The 17,251-nt window shown below is 31.8% G+C and overlaps 1 protein-coding gene across 1 annotated transcript in view; it reads left to right on the forward strand.

Moving 5' to 3' along the window:
* Positions 1 to 2,295: 2,295 nt before the first annotated feature.
* LOC108914847 overlaps positions 2,296 to 17,251 on the forward strand; it is an 18,415-nt gene continuing 3,459 nt past the window's right edge. The window contains exons 1-8 of the mRNA XM_018720756.1: positions 2,296 to 2,490; positions 2,552 to 2,681; positions 2,757 to 2,898; positions 3,416 to 3,594; positions 6,313 to 7,013; positions 7,067 to 7,202; positions 11,571 to 11,768; positions 15,273 to 15,493. Of these exons, the coding sequence (XP_018576272.1) occupies positions 2,411 to 2,490; positions 2,552 to 2,681; positions 2,757 to 2,898; positions 3,416 to 3,594; positions 6,313 to 7,013; positions 7,067 to 7,202; positions 11,571 to 11,768; positions 15,273 to 15,493 (1,787 nt within the window). The 5' untranslated portion in view covers positions 2,296 to 2,410. The remainder of the gene's footprint in view (positions 2,491 to 2,551; positions 2,682 to 2,756; positions 2,899 to 3,415; positions 3,595 to 6,312; positions 7,014 to 7,066; positions 7,203 to 11,570; positions 11,769 to 15,272; positions 15,494 to 17,251) is intronic.

A 17,251-nucleotide genomic window follows, 5' to 3' on the forward strand; every position in this document is an offset into this window, starting at 1 on the left:
CTCCTTAGACCAACTTGAAACCTGGTGCAACAGGTGGAAAGTCAAAATTAATCCCAACAAAAGTTCGGCTATCCTTTTTACCAAACGAAAAATCCCACAAAACCTCGACAGACTGACACTATCCCAGGAACCTATCTCCTGGAATCGACAAACACGATACCTGGGCGTGACGATGGACCAGCGTCTCACGTGGAAACCGCACATCGTGGAGACGGTGGCGCGAGCGAAGACCACCAGGGCTAGGCTCTATCCCTTACTCAAAGGTGGAAACACCCTCAGTTTAAGGAATAAGCGAACGCTTATCAAGGTGGTACTTCTACCGCAGCTAACCTACGCCTCCACGGCGCACTATAATTCATTTGGATTTAGGAATGGACAAAATTAAGTAGCGCCTCGTAGAAAAAAGATAAAAAAAAGCAAAAAATAGCGTTTTAAAGCTTAAGAGGAACAGATTACGGGAAAATTTACACCCTCAAAATTGAGCCCCAAAATTATAATTTTGAAAAAAATTTACATTTTTTGCTCCCTCGTTTGCTAAATTTTTTTTTTAATTGATACATAACATTTTTTTATTGTTTTTGATATGATTAATAAGGATCCATTGTTTAAATTAAACTAAAAAATTTAGAACCCTTAAATTTACGAATATTTCAGTTTATGATGTTTTTGACTCTGATTTCCGCTCTTATGCATCGATTTGCTTGAAATTTGGAAAGTAGGTGGGGAATAGCTCAAGAAACAAAATACACCCATGCTGATATATATTTTTACCCTGGGGGTGGTTTCTACCCCTTTGTAAGGTTGAAAATAAATTTTGTCAAAATAATCCCGGGAATCGATAGAGCAACTAATTTGAAACAAGAAATGTGTTATACAATTTTTTTGATAAACCAATACTTTTTGAGTTATTTGCGACTGAAAACTAAAATATTCAATTGAAAAATTGGGTTTTCAGTCACAAATAACTAAAAAAGTAATGGTTTATCAAAAAAATTGTATGACACATTTTTTTACTTCAAATTAGTTGCTCTATTGATTTCCGGGATTATTTTGACAAAATTTATTTTCAACCCCTACAAAGGGGTAGAATCCACCCCTGGGTAAAAATACATATCAGCATAGGATGTATTTTGTTTCTTGAGCTATTCCCCACCTACCTTCCAAATTTCAAGCAAATCGATGCATAAGAGCGGAAATCAGAGCTAAAAACAACATAAACTGAAATATTCGTAAATTTAAGGGTTCTAAATTTTTTTAGTTGAATTTAAACAATGGATCTTTATTCCTCATCTCAAAAACTATAAAAAAATGTTTTGTATAATTTGAGAATTTTTTTTTCAAACAAGAGCAAAAAAATGTACATTTTTTCCAAAATTATAATTTTGGGGCTCAATTTTGAGGGTGTAAATGCGGTGCTGGTGAAATATAATTATTTTTCCCGTAATCTGTTCCTCTTAAGCTTTAAAACGCTATTTTTTATTTTTTTTATCTTTTTTCTACGAGGCGCTACTTAATTTTGTCCATACCTAAGTCCAAATAAATTATAGTGCGGCGTGGGGTCACGCGGCAAATAGCCACTTAAAGTCATTACAGGCTGTGGAAAACATAGCCCTCCGCACGGCCACCGACGCGCCCTGGTACGTAAGAAACACTGACATATTACGAGACTTACAATACAGAAACGCTACACAGACAATAAGACAAAATGCGAAGAAACGGTTTGACGTAGCCGCTAGACATGACAATCCCCTCCTCAGGCAAGCCGTTGACTACGTACCCGACGTGACCGACAAACACAAAAGACCTAGACACCAACTTTTTGACCCTGGGTGACCACCCCAACGACACCCCCCCCCCGCTAACCTTTTCTGTTTCAGAGACAGCCAGGATGAAGAAACGAAGACAACGACACACACACACATACACACCCCCCATACCCTCCTTTCCCCTCTCCTCCTGCTTTTGCGGTCGGGGTAGACGACGGATGGGGCCCACCTACGAAGGCTGTCCAGGCCTACACGAGATGAGGTTAAAGAGGAATAATCCCCTTCGATCCCGAATCATTGAGGCCAATTTCTAGCCATGGAATAATGGCGCGCGCTACTGCATGAACTTACCTTGGCTGCATTCCCCAAACTCTTCAATCATTCTGCATATCTCCGTACATGTTGATTGATCCGTGATCCGTGATCTGTGATTAGTGATCACGTATGCATAAAATCTAAAGCGTTTTCCAAGTCTATGGCGCAGCTCTGTGAATCTATGAGCTTATTATTCTGTAGTGTGTGGTGTGCTTAGACAATTTGAATTTGACATTCTGCTAAATAAAATACATATAACGATCTTCTGTGAATTGATAATTTCAAACATTTGGTTATTGGTTTAACTATAATTTTTCCTTAACATAAATATGGAAAATCATGTAGATTTAATTAAATGGTTTAAAATGATGGGTTATGATTATCACATTCCAGAGGAACAACTAGTGAAGTAAGAAAATTAATCAAACTAACCTTTAACAAAATATTTTAAGTTTTGATTAATATTCCAGTATATGTAATAAGTCGACTTCGTTTATTTGGCATGAATTAATGCAGAACACAAAACCAAAACAAGAAGTGGACAACTTGAGAAATAATGTTATAATTAACCGACTGAGAAGTACAACTTTAAATAAACAAGTATAATTACCTACTTATAATTTAAATTATTATTTTTTTAAATCAATATAGAATATTAAATACCCATGTTTTCAGGATGAATTTTCTTATCCCATTAAAAACATAGTGTTATATTTAAAAAAGCAAGCTCTAGAAAAGAAAATAAATAGTCTTCAAAGTGTTATTAAGGAAAAGAGAGACATGGTAAACAATCAGTCAAAAAACAATAAAATAAAATGTAAGTTATTCTGTTGGTTAAAAATACGAAGGTAACTGAATAACTCAAATCAAATTTTTCTTTAGTTTCTTTATATTCCACCAGATATCCTGAGGATATCCTTAAGACAGGTTTGTACACATAGCCTGAAGATATCCTTAGGACAGGTTCATGCTATTTGAGTATTAATATTATTATATTTTTCCTGACCATACTGCCTAAAAATGTGAATACTAATCAGAATAAGTGAAAGAAAAATATAATAGTTATAAAAGCAACCCTGTATCATAATTTTATCTGATATGAAGTATCTGAAGCAAATTAGTTATTTTCTTGTTTTGTTAGATACACAAAATAGGAATATAAAGCATTGTTCAGTAACTAAATCTAGTTTACGTCGGCCTATGTATTTATATGTATTTGAAAATCTAATGAAACAAAATTACTATACTAAGCAGAAGTTATTCAGGTACCTTAATGTAGCTGGCAATTGTGATACTTATGCCTTTTTCTCTATTAAATACTTGTGATGTTTCAGATATTGCAATAGAGAAGTTAAAATCACAAATCCAGGAAAATAAAGAGCGAGAATATTTTCTAGATAAAAAGTATAAAATGTTGGAAAAAAATATTCAAAATGCAGAGGAAACCTTAACTTGTGCTAAGAATTTGACTCCAGTGGAATTAGATGAAAATCCAAATTCTACAGAAATTATGGTAAATATATTTATCCAACACTTGTATATGTATAATGATACTATAATTTCTTTGATTTTAAAGGAATAATGTGGCCAACTCACTAGTGAGTTATGAAACTCTAGGTTACACACAATTTAGGTTGACACTCGCATCCTTTGTAATATTTAAAAATACATTCATTTTGTTAAATTACTTTTTCTGACATTGACAACTTGAAATTTTAAGTTACTTTTATTTATTATTAAAACGAAATTCTATGAGTGTTGAATAAAATTTTGTATGGCACTTGTGTGTTGCGTCATATAAGTCACTTGGGAAAACATTTCCCAACGTGACATACGTATATACCATAACACACTAGTACCATAAATAACTACTATTTAATATAATATTATTTTACCGATTTATATTTATCAGTAGTACAAGGGTAGTACTACTGTTAATATGTTTCAGAAAAATGTACTATTATAAATTCTAAAAGAAATAAGAGATTAAAAAAACAAATTAATTTATTTTCGCTACACCGTACTGTTATTTTCATTTAACATACCTCAAAATAGACGCAATAACTGGTCCTTAACGGCCGGCATCCGTTAAGAATCCTTAACGGATGCCGGCCGTTAAGATTTCTTCACACATATACACACAATCACACAACATACAACTACATTTATTAGATAATTATGATGATTTCCTGTTAAACAAAGGTTTTATTTTTCATTATAATGTATATGGAAATTGATTTCACAATTATTATTCTGATAAATTTGAAAACCTTCAAATAGAAGTCAACACGACACTTCTTTATGCTAGACTTCTATTATAAATTTCTACAATACAAACACACTTATTACCCTAGCAACCGCCTTGTAACTTGATGTTTTTATTTTTCTGGCATGCCCATATTATTTGTGAAAATTGCTATTTAAATGAAATGAATGAAACTTGGTGTAACAAAAACCCTTCAACGACACACGGCCGATACGTAAATAACATCCTCGGTAGATTATAAACCTCGGCTCTGCTACGCTATGCCTCGGATTACAAACTCCACCTCGCCCGTTATTTACTTGTTATCGGCCTTGTAACGTTAATAACTATTTAAGTTATTATGGATCTGCCAACTTTTATTTCCAAGATACAGGGTGTTAAAATTAATTTTGTAAAAATATTTCCCAAACTAAATGAGATATTTTATTGGAATTTGGTTTTAATTAATTTGTTGAATGAGTTTTATAGAGTGATAATTATGTTGTTTTCTTGAATATTTTATATCACAATTGTCTTAAATTTAAGATTTCAGCTATCTTACAAGAAGGGAAGGTAATCGGACTTTTCTAATTTTTTATATTTATGGTACGTGTAGTTTGGATCTTGAATAAAAATTTTCCGAAATAGTTAGACTCAATGTTCATAAGTTATCAAAATAATCGATTTTAAACCTGCCTGCTAATTAAATTCACTAGATGTGACACATTTTTCAACTGGTCGCGTGGCCTAGTTGGTAGCATTCGAGTCTCCTCACACGATATTTTTTTCCCCTTTCAAAACGCGCCATATGTTTTTTTATTATTTTTCTCATCTCGAAAATTATGACTGACTGACTCCCAAGTTCAAGTAGAAAATTTTCGAGCAAGTCTCATATTTGAATCATGTAGTTTTGACAACTGGTAACGTCGTACATAGCGCAACTGTGTATGAGAGAGAAATTGATGGAAACATATTTACGGTGCACAAGGTTAGGTTAGGTTAGTGTTAAATATAGTGGATGCATTACAGTCGTTTCTTCAATGTGCGACGTTGCCATGTTTTATTTATAAGAATAATCATACGAAAAACTTATAAGTTTCAGTATTAATATCTTTAATCCTAGCTGGTCAATTCTTTCCAGATTGTTACTTTCTATTGGTATTTCTACACAAATTAGTCTTGTCTAAAATTTGAGCAGTTTCTCGAATGGGGTTATTTAGCAACAGCAGCATTTTCATCATAACGACAACATTTTTCGAGGTGGCGCCATTAAGCCTATGCTAAACAAAGTCAACTTTGACTAAGCATAACTCAGAAACTGTGTTTGTGTGCTGAAATTTTGCAAAAGTATCCGTCAGATGCATAATTAATTGTACTAAAAATTTCGTAATTATCTCGAATAGTATCCATTTAGGTGATTTAACTACTTTAAGTTATGTTTATTAACTTCGGCGCAAACGGGCATTAAACCAACTGATTATGAACAAAATTTCTTGCTGATTGAATATATTACTATGAAACATTTTTATATATCGCACTAAAACTATTTTAGTTAGACTTCTTATTTGGTACACATTTTTTTTATATTAGTGTAAATGTAACATGTATATCTTGAACATGTAAGAAAATGACTTATAAGGTGTTATTTCTATATATAAAAACTTGTGAATGTTTGAAATTATATTTTATATAATAATTCAAAATTAATTTAAAGACATTTTTTGTCTTGTGAAATTTTGATATCGGCTAAGTATCGATTAAAAGATAATTTCCAGTATTAAATGTATTGAAATGTAGGGTGCTTTTTTTGTGTAGTTTTTATTTGCTTTAATAAAATTCACAAAAATCGCATATAACAATATTTTGCTTGGCTTTTTTGACATTCATGAAATTATTATATTCAGTATTTTATTAACACATACATGGAAAAATGATACAAAATTTGTATCTTATTTTATCAATGTCGTAAATAAATTAATATTTTAGGAGACATTACAAAAATGTGCAGAAAAGTTAGAGAAAATTTTAAAGGAAATTCCTAGTCATAATAAACATAATAATTCCACTCAAAAATCCTTTAGATTTTATTCTGCTCAGAAGGAGTCAAAGACACAATCTACTTTCGAAAAATATTTAATCATGAGTGAACGGAAACATTCAGAAAAAATTACCGTATTTAAACATGGAAGAGGCAGTGCAAAAAGTAATAGAAATAATAAAGAAAATGCAAGTAGCAATAGAAAAATAAGTAAAAATTTGTTTGCTAGTGCCACTGAAGAGCATGCAAATGCTGCAAATAAACGTGAGTCACTGGGAATATTACCAGATTCTTATTTAAATAAGAATGACCTGAATAATGAATTAGAAGTTGATTCAGTTGAAAACATTTTTATGAATATGTATAGCATTAATGAAAGTAATGTGAATGGCTCGTTACCTAAAAACCATTTTGATATTAACTGCACTTTGCAGTTCAGTGAACACCATAATTTAAAGAATGTAAACCAGATGCCTAAAGAGATTCTTTTCGACAAATTCTATAATGATGAGTTTATTACAAACAAGTTGCAGACTTTGCTATATAACCATAATAGACAAATAATTTGGAATACCTTTGAATCGCTAAATGATGATTTAAACTTAGATGTAGCAAAAAATATAATTTTAAAATTTAGAAAAAATGAAAGGTAAGTGTTTGCTTTCTTTACAGTCAATAAAATGTTGATACTATATTTTATAGAAACAACAATATTAATCAAGAAGACATTGCCAGACTTCAGTTTCTTCACATACAGACTGAATTGCAAGTTTTAAAATTAAAGGCTATTTTAAAAGACATGCTGGGAAAAATTATGAAGAAGAAGAAGTTCATTTATGTAAGTTTATGTATGTATATTCAGAACATTGTTATGAAAAACATTGAAATCATAGTATTAGTGATGTTATAATTTGAATTAAGCCTTAAAAATACTAAACAAATTATATGCTACCCAATGTATTCAAATGAGGAAATTTTATTGTGAACTAACATATAACTTTTAAATAGGCATATATTTTTTATTGTTAGCTCTCACATTTTTTTACTCTAAACTTAATTTTTTTTTTAATCTTATCGAATGAAGTCAAACAATTTTCCCGCAATATAAGCAGTTAGGAGTCTTGTCTGTGGGATTAGATATCTTGCATTCATAGACTTCATTTGATAATTTAAAATATTTTTTTTGGATTTGTTTGAATTAGCTTAATACCTTATATAGGTATAACTTGATTTTTTCTTGATGGTTTATTATCAATGATTTAACATTTAAATCTGAACATTTAATGTATGTGTAATACAACTGTGCTGGTTGGACAAAGGTTTCTATTATTTTTAAAGTAAGTACTATGGTTTTTTAACCAGGAATTTTTTTTGACATGACTTTACTGCTCTCGGGCTAGGCTATATAGGGGCAGATACACTATCAGAATCCCTAGGTCCACCCTAATGTTCATATTGGTTCTTATTGTTGCATCTAACGCTGCTACGAATGGTCCTGTGAGTTGTTTCGCAATGGATTTTGTAAATCATATCCAATGCTTCCGAGCATTTCACTGTTCTTCACTGGCGGCATCTTCAGTGGTAACTTTACAAAAGCTTTTCCATAACTGAGTTTTAAGGGTTCTCTTATTTTGCCCTGATGATAGATAAAAATTAGTTAAGGAGGTTCGATACTGAAAAAAAAAAGTTTTCAAAATCATTGAAATCTGTTAATAAATATGCCAACTGCCTCGTGTAAAAATATCAGATTGATTGCCAATACAGTTTTTTTGAAAAATGATATTAAAAATTATGCTCTTATACACAGGCTCTTATGTGAGTTGGGAAAAAACTTTAATCAAACGTGAATATTGCTCTTAAAAAATGGTTAGGATCGGGAAAATAAAATTGTAATTAAAGAATTAAATATTACTAAACATTTTAAAACAATAAAAATATGCACTTACAATGTAATTATTGAGATAATGGAATGAATATATAACGTTTTGACAAATTTGAACAAATATCTGATCCAATGAAAGGAAATATGGCAACACTGTACGCTGTATTTAATGCTTCGACCGACGTGCTATATTTGAATAGCTCGATTATAGGCTATAAAATTATTCCAGTCTAATGCAATATAATAGCAATTTGGAACAAAAATGGAAAGGCTCTCTTTGCAAAACGAACAGTATAGATGTTCTGTCGTAATCTTCAATTTGACAAGGCGATGCCTTGCTAGCATACACTGAGCTTCTTGATAGTATCATATGGATTCTCGGTTTGCACATTTTACTTTATTCTCATCAATCCACTTCTGTTTCATACGCATTTTATATTGCTTTTCAGTCATTACTTTTCAGTCATTACTTTTCAGTCATTACTTTTCCTTTGTACCTTATATGTTCATTCATGTTTATGGAATACTCGCAAAGCACAGTTGACAGTAATGACAGTTGACCCAACTTTTACCACCTTAGCTCTTAATGAATAAATAGACACTTCTATTCAAATAAAAAGTTAATTGCCGTGCATTAAACACGAAAAATATATACAAGCTAATATGTGTTGTATAAATTTCATTCGTATATAGTATTATATAGTATTCGTATATTTAGTTCGCTCAAATTAGTTTATGTAAGGTTGGACAAAACTACTACGTATAAGCATAGGCTTCCCACCCGCACCGCCTGCCTCGCAAGAGATGTATTGAACCTCCTTAAGATGTTTGGTTGATTATACAAAAAGATTTAACTATGTACCTTCTACTGAATCATCCTAGATATTTTAAACTTCTCTTTGAGGACTCTAACCATTTTCCAGCTACTGAGGCACTTTTCCAGCTACCATGATGCTTCAAAACAGAGATTTACAAAATAAAGTTGCCGATGTACGGCGAAAACAATGGCCTGTGTATTGCCTGTGTCTGGTTCGCCTAGTAAGACGCAGAACTATCTTTTTTTTTTGGGTATACCTCCAACAGTGTGAATACCAACTCTTTGTGAATTGTATTTTTCATTCATGTATCCAACAAACAACATTTTTTTCTTGCAAATTATTAGGTAATTTTTAAAGGTTTGTAAAAAATTAATTCCATCTTTGCATATGACAGTAAAAAAACCTTTTTATGATTGTTTTACTATGTGGAAATACTGTGTGAAATCTTTGTTGGACCTCTGAGCTTTATTTTCTTTCTTCCAAACCCAAAATTGTTTATATTTGTTTGCATACCTATTACCTTTTTGCTGAAATTAATTTTCCTGTAGCTTCATTTGATTTTTGTAATAATAAAATACTCAATACTCATCCTTAAGGTATCGTCACAATTCCATTTAATATCTAACTCAACTGTAACAAGTCACCTACTAGAATTTTCATGAAAATTACTTTATATATAAAAAGGTATTTTATTCGGTCTTTGATTAGGGTCCACTGAAGTGTACGTCTTTTTTTATTAACTCCCAGTGGAAGCGCAAACTTATATTATTTGTTTGTATGAGCCACTATATACCTACAAAAGTAGACATGGGCGTAGTTAGGTGGTGGAGGTGGGGGGGGGGGCAGATGTGTGCACGGTCCACCCCAGAAAGTCCGGTACCCACCTCAGAAAACAAAAGATCCAATAAGATCGTCTTTCTCATATCAGTAAGTTGATAACTGCGTGACCTTTTTTTAGAATCAAATAGTGTTTAGCTTTTGAAATTTTATATCTGTAAGTCGCTAATTGCGTTAACTTTTTTTTTTGAGGTCTCCATAGAGCTCGCAGCCCTGGGCCCACCCCAAACAAAAATCGTAGCTACGCCCATGGAAGTAGATACCAAACATTGATTTTTTGTAATTCAACTGTTTATTGATACAGTTCCAGTACATTAACTATGCCATGGATGTGTCTCATGTATTGATGAAGAAAGATGCCAAAAATTAAAAACCCTGTATCTATTAAATGAATTTAAATACCGAAATATGGTTTTCACCCTTCAGTCTTTCCGAATATAAAATATATTTTGCCCAACATAGCACAGTAATAAAATACAGAGTGTATTAGATTAAATAGTGTTTTTCCAAGAGTTTTTCACATGAACATTTTACCGAAAATGCTCTCTTTTCTAATTGTAGAGTGTTAAGGTTCCATAAAATTTGCATATTAAGTGGTTAAATTTGATCAGTCTGTATCTAGAAAGAGCATTTTTGAAAATTGGTCATATAAAAATCCCATTTATTTTCAATCATACGATCATGTACCTTTGGTTGTAATATTAAAATCATTTTATTATATTATATTGAATGCATATAGTCCAATTAACTAAGCCTTTAAATCGAAATTTTGCCAACTTGGCTGAATTTTTGATATGAGTTAGTTTAAGGTATATTATAACAATAAGTGAGAGTAATTTTTTGTTCAACCCCCGGCCAAGGGTGGAAAAAGATAAAACAAAGGGCTTTTTCAAGATAACTCAAAAAGGGTAAGAGCTAGAAAAAAAAGTTTTTCATGAAAGTTGTAAAGCAGACAATTCTACATAAAAATGGCCTCTTAACTTTTTCTTGTACTATTACAATTAACAGAGTTAGGGAGGCTAGAAGTTAAGGGAAGATTTCAGAAATTTAAAAAAAATCATAACAAACAGAAAAATGATTGAATTTTGTAATTTTTTTTTTCAATCTGCTCTAAAATATGTAACTTTTCTTTTCAGAGAAATAGATATATTTTTTAATTTTTAATAAGAAAGTTATAACAAAAAATCAAATTTTTAATCGTTAATTTTAATGATTTAACAAAATTAAATTTCTGAAATCTTCCCTTAACTTCTAGCCTCCCTAACTCTGTTAATTGTAATAGTACAAGAAAAAGTTAAGAGGCCATTTTTATGTAGAATTGTCTGCTTTACAACTTTCATGAAAAACTTTTTTTTCTAGCTCTTACCCTTTTTGAGTTATCTTGAAAAAGCCCTTTGTTTTATCTTTTTCCACCCTTGGCCGGGGGTTGAACAAAAAATTACTCTCACTTATTGTTATAATATACCTTAAACTAACTCATATCAAAAATTCAGCCAAGTTGACAAAATTTCGATTTAAAGGCTTAGTTAATTGGACTAATAGAAATATATTAAAATGCTTTATTTTGTCATTTTGCATACCATAATACTTTTAATTTTATAAGTAACACCTTTCGCCTTTGTTTTTTTAAATGTATTACTAACATTATTATACAATTATGATTCTATAGGCAGCGATAAACAGTAGAGGCATTCTCCCAGAACAGGTGGAAGATGTAGGGAAACTATTTGAATTACAACTTTATGACATCTGCTTAGATGTTACACTAACTGAAATGAAGAAGGAAATAAATTCGATAAAAAAAATTGATACCAGAAATGATTTACATATTACTCTGGGAAAAATTAGCAAAACCAAGGAAGATATTGTAAGTACATAGCAAGTTTAAAAAGCATTTTTATTGAAAATGAATGAAGACAATTAGGAGAGTTTTTTGGGTTGCTGAGTATGAGTATGAACTTCTTTTTTAGCTAAAATACGGAGGTCTCTAAGAACACCTCTTTCTGCCACATTTTTTTTTGTTGGTAGAGATTTTCAAAGAATACAGATGTACTTTGGGGCTCCACTTTATTTACTTTAAAAAAGATGTACTTTTTGCATGTCGCTAAAATAGACTGTTCCAGAGAAAAATTTATTTTACTTTTTACAACAGTCATCAGTTACAAACAACTGAGAATTTTAAGGTAATCTAATCAAATTAAACCATTTTTTTACAATATTTTTTATGATTTAGACAACCTGCTCTTGTTCAAAACCCAACACCAGTGTATTTAATTTTAACAAAGTACATTAATCTAAGTCCTAAAATATATTCAATTTTTTTTACCAAATTTTTCGAAAGACTGAAGTTTACTTACGTGTATTAGAATACTCTCGAATACTCGACTGACTGTAAATTATGCCTGCAGTAAAAAATTTAAATAGATTTTTCTTCAGAACAGAGGATTTTAGCGATATGCTACAAATATATTTTTTGTTTCTTCTACAACAAAAAAATCTGAAAAAAGCAAAAGACTAAGTCATTCTTAGGTGCAGTGGCAGCCGAGTGGTCAAGGCCTAGCAACTCCTGTTGAGATCAGGATGGGCTGACACTACCATAGTGGGTTTGAGAAAAACTTGAAAAAATTTTTGTGTTTGTGATGTTTGTGTTTGTAAGGTGGAAGGCAGTGGCGGCTCATGACATTGAGAATAGGTGAAGCATATCCATTGATTGACAAAAAAGAAAAAAAAAAGTGTGAAAATGTTCAAGGTCAAAGGGCTTTAAATGATTTCAGAAATTTTTAGTTGAATTTGTAATATTACCGAGAAGGTTTTTCATTTAGATTTTATAAAAAATATAAACACAATTAAACACGATATACAGAAAAGCTTTTTTAAATACACATTTTTGATAATCTTTTATGATTAATAATTTGTTAAGATAATGTTAATTTTCTAATTTAGTTTCCACCGAATCTCAAAAACTTGAAACGTCTGTATCTCGAAAACGGTTGAGTTTATCGATTTGTAACAAGGATACCTTTTTTATTTAGAATTGAACGCAGATCAATAATTTCTAGTTAAAAAATTCAATATTGTATAATACAAAAAGTTGGACATATTTTTACGTTGATAGGACAGTATAACTAGCACCCCCTAGGCGTGACCCCGACACTGTTTACATGTTCGTATTTGCCACTTCAAAAAACGTTAAACTACAAATTTTCAAAACAATCAGTCCATACATACTTAAAATATAGTAAAAAATCGAAAATAATTTTTCAACTTTAACACCCTGTAGAACAAAAAGGAGCAACAATTGATTAAGGCATGTTTGGCTCAATCGTTATATTTTGGCGTTAGCAATCTGCCATTAAGCTGTGTACCATTATTAATGTATACAAATTATTATAATTTTTTACCTTTAGCAGAAAAATTTTTTAGGGGACGCCTATGAAACTCATTAAATATTACCAGACGGTTTTTTGCATGTTCAACTAACTTCGGAAAGACTATACCTCAAAAATTCCTCCATATCGAATTTCATTAGAGTTAAAAATTAAATAAAAAAAAAACATTTGAAGGCCTGTAACATTTTAAGAGAGCAAAATTATACTAAGGTATAGTCTTTCCGAAATCAGTTGAACATGTAGAAAAAAACTGAGTAATCAAATTTAATTAGTTTCATAGGAGTCCCTAAAAAAGTTTTCTACTAAAGGTAAAAAATTATAATAATTTGTATATAATGTGTAAAAAATTTCTATTATATGTTCATTTGACCAACAACATATTTTAATTATTTATGTTCTCAAACAATTTTATTATATTGATGGTAAATTTCGTTTTGTTCCATTTCAAAAGGTCTCCAAAATGCCATGTTGTAATAATATTATTTCTCTCTTTCGCAATTGTAATATAAATGATTAATGAAAGGTGCCTATAAAAAATTAAAATTACCTAAATCACACCAAATTCAGCATTGCTGCACTGCACTGCTGGGCAATTTGTCAACCACTTGTCAAAAGCTGAGATTTATTGCCCAGTAGTCCAATGCAGTTGTGTTAGATTTTGTTTGCCCGCGCTCGCATTCTTCAACTAGGCGTATACATTTCTACCACCTCCACGTGTAGTTCGACCAGACCTGTCTATGGATATGGTTAACACGTTCGCGACGGTACGATAATGGGAAATCCACTATATAGGACGCATTTTTTTTTTTTAATAGTTGTTTATTTGAACCTATTTTTGTGTCAATAAAAGGTAATTTTTTCAGTAATAATGTTTTTTTTTATTCCGATCAAGATTTTGAAAGTGACCCACTGGTGGGTCACGACGTCCCCTGGTAATAATTTTACCTATGGGCCGTCGTGACCCACCCGTGGACACGGGTTATTTTTGAGTTATTACTTGGAACTTGCGTTGTAAATTCTTGGGTAATATATAACTGCCACAGTGGTAAACAAAATATGGACATGCTCCGCTTTCGGGAAAAAATAATTGAAGGGCTATTACAATTAGACACCCCCAATGTCACCTACCAAGAAGAAGGTGAAGAAGACGTACAGGTTAATGAAAATGAGAATCACACTAAGAAGAGAAAACGAGAAAAGAGCAGACAGACATTTTTATTACGTCTAAACAAGTTTTCAATAAAAAAAGTTAACTTTGTTCAAAATGCCCTTGTTTTAAGTATTTAATTCTATGTGTAATGATATACATTTCAGGTAGCCGTAACTTCATTGTGAAAAGCATTCAAAACAAACGTACATTTTAAAATGCCATTCGGATTATCCCACATCGTGACCCACCGGTGGACACGCACGTCCATTAGTAAAATGCTGTGTGACCCACCGGTGGGTCACGACGCCGCGAACGTGTTAAATAAATATAGGAACAAGTTTTTCAAATATTTCAGTGCCAAGATGCTGCGTCAACTACCGAACCTGGTACATACCGTCATCGACTTACATTAGTTCTTCAAATGATATCTGAAAGACTATAAATTGAAATTAATTAATGAAACAGTCTTTATATACAGGCTGTTACAAATTCGCTTCACACTATAGGGATCTCAGAAACGGTAAGAGGTAGGAAGTACCTTAAATTCCATATTCCATAGAGGGCAAAAATTGGCCATGAGAAAGTGTTCTTCTTTTTTCAGCACCACCCCAAACAAGGCTGAAATGAAACAAAAACGAATTTCAAAAATTTCAGTTTTTTCGAATATTTCGAAAAATAATCGTGTTAACCTTGATTTTTTAGAGGCCCTGATTACACAATTTTGCCCTCATTTAAGCTAGTTTGTATCTCTTACCGTTTTCGAGATCCCTGTGGTGAGAAGCGAATTTGTAACAGCCTGTATGCTTCGATTAACTGACATATTTTGCTGTAGGTTGATAAAATTGGTTCTATAAAGCAATACATCAGTGATGTTTATGATACATTGCAATCAACTGTTCATGCTAGAGAAGCAACAATTGCCTGTGTTCGAAAAATTGGACCGTTCGTGGAAGATTTGACATGGTCCGTTCCATTAACTGAGCATTTATGTTCTACTGAAGTCAAAACGTTTGAAAAATTTCCATTGGAATATAACAGAAGATGTGTATATACGTAAGCATATTTTGGAAGCAATTTTGATTTATAATTCCTTTTTCTGTTTAAAAATACCAAATTAAACAGTTTTATTAAAATATCAAAATGTCATTTATGATTATGTCATTACAGTACTCCCTTTACATTTTTTAAATTTATTATTAACCAAATCAAAGAAAACTTCTTTCTATGAACACCCCTAAATAGCAGATATCTCTAGATTCTAAATAATGGGCAATTTTACTTGCAGGCCATTTTACGATGTTTTTTTTAATATTATCTCCCTTTATAAATCTAATGTGAATACTTCATTTTTCACCAAACCATGGAAATATAAATAAAATTATCTGTTAATAGCCGATAGATGACACAACACCACATTATATAGTGTATATTTGGCTAGATCGGTCGATAGCCGCAGGGTTTAAGGCGTCAGTTGTTTAATTGTGTGCAAATTTCTGCCCGGGTTCGATTCCCGCAGCCGGTAGACTGTAAATTAGCTATGCTTGTACGGAGGATTAGCACCCTCTGTGCAGGCATGGTAGGGTGGAAGAATGTTGGCTTGGGTCAATGTAAGAGATTGACACCGGTTGACATTTGACCACCCCCCTAATCAATGAGGTTTTTCAGGTTTCCCTCTTTCCTGCACTGAATGGTGGTTAGGGCTTACCAACATAAGTCGTTCCTAGTCACAAATGCGGCCTGCCTAATAATAATATGCCGCCACCTCTCCAGCACAAGTCTCTGACTTATGGGCTAATTCTCGTAGTTAGAATGAGAAGTAGAGATATTATTATTATGCACAGGGTGTTTTAAATTTGATGCGCCAGGGCTGCTATTGGCTAATAAAAAACGCGAATAAAAATTTCGCTTCTGGGTTTCAAATAGGCTTGCCTTTGAGCCAAAAATATTATTTTTGAAACTTTTGGAAATACCTGTTATGACATCGTGACATATATTTTTCTCAGAAATATACCTATTTCTATTTATATTAGGAACGACGGAGTTTCTCTGATAAACTTTCATCAATAAACTTTTTTGATATCTCCTTTTGTTTAAAAGTTACAAGCAGAAATATGAAATTGTGCTTATCTCAAATGTCTCGAACAAAATCAAATTAGCAATTTTCAAAACAAATTGTAGAGATTGTTGTAAAAATGTTTCTAATATTTAAGTTATTTTTATATTGAACAATGTACACATAATTTTCGTAGTTCATTTTGTTACTTGCATATTGCATTAAATGTTACTTAATAAAGAAAACATCAAACAACAATAAAATGGTTAGAAGTATCTACACCCAATATTTTTCATCAAAGAAGCAATAAGTTAATAATAAATTTGAAAATATGAGGAGGCCCATTTGAAAAAAGTAAGTTATAGTAGGATCGTTTTTGATGCAAAGTAGAGCAAAAAGTTGTCGGTCTTTTATCAAAGGAAAATCGTGTCATCATTTTTAGGAGGCGTAAGATAAATCATTTCAAATTTAAAATGAAATTCAATGTAAAATCTGAAATACCGCTGCATACGCACTGTGTTCTGGTAGTAGCTGTAGTCGCCCAGGTGCATCGAGTGTACGAACTGGTCGGTTATACGTCAAATACTAACCTGGCGAGCTTTGCCGTCAATTAGAGAGCGCTTCCAAAAAACAAGTAAACAACAGTGGCGCGTACAGAGGTAAAATGTAGTACATATGTGGAATTTAGGAAACAAATTGGATTTATAATAAATTACATTTAAAATAAATAGTTTATGAGAATAAAGGAATTTTTGTAG

The sequence above is a fragment of the Anoplophora glabripennis genome, unplaced genomic scaffold (assembly GCF_000390285.2).
Source record: "Anoplophora glabripennis isolate ALB-LARVAE unplaced genomic scaffold, Agla_2.0 scaffold979, whole genome shotgun sequence".
In the NCBI taxonomy this organism is placed as follows: Eukaryota; Metazoa; Arthropoda; class Insecta; order Coleoptera; family Cerambycidae; genus Anoplophora; species Anoplophora glabripennis.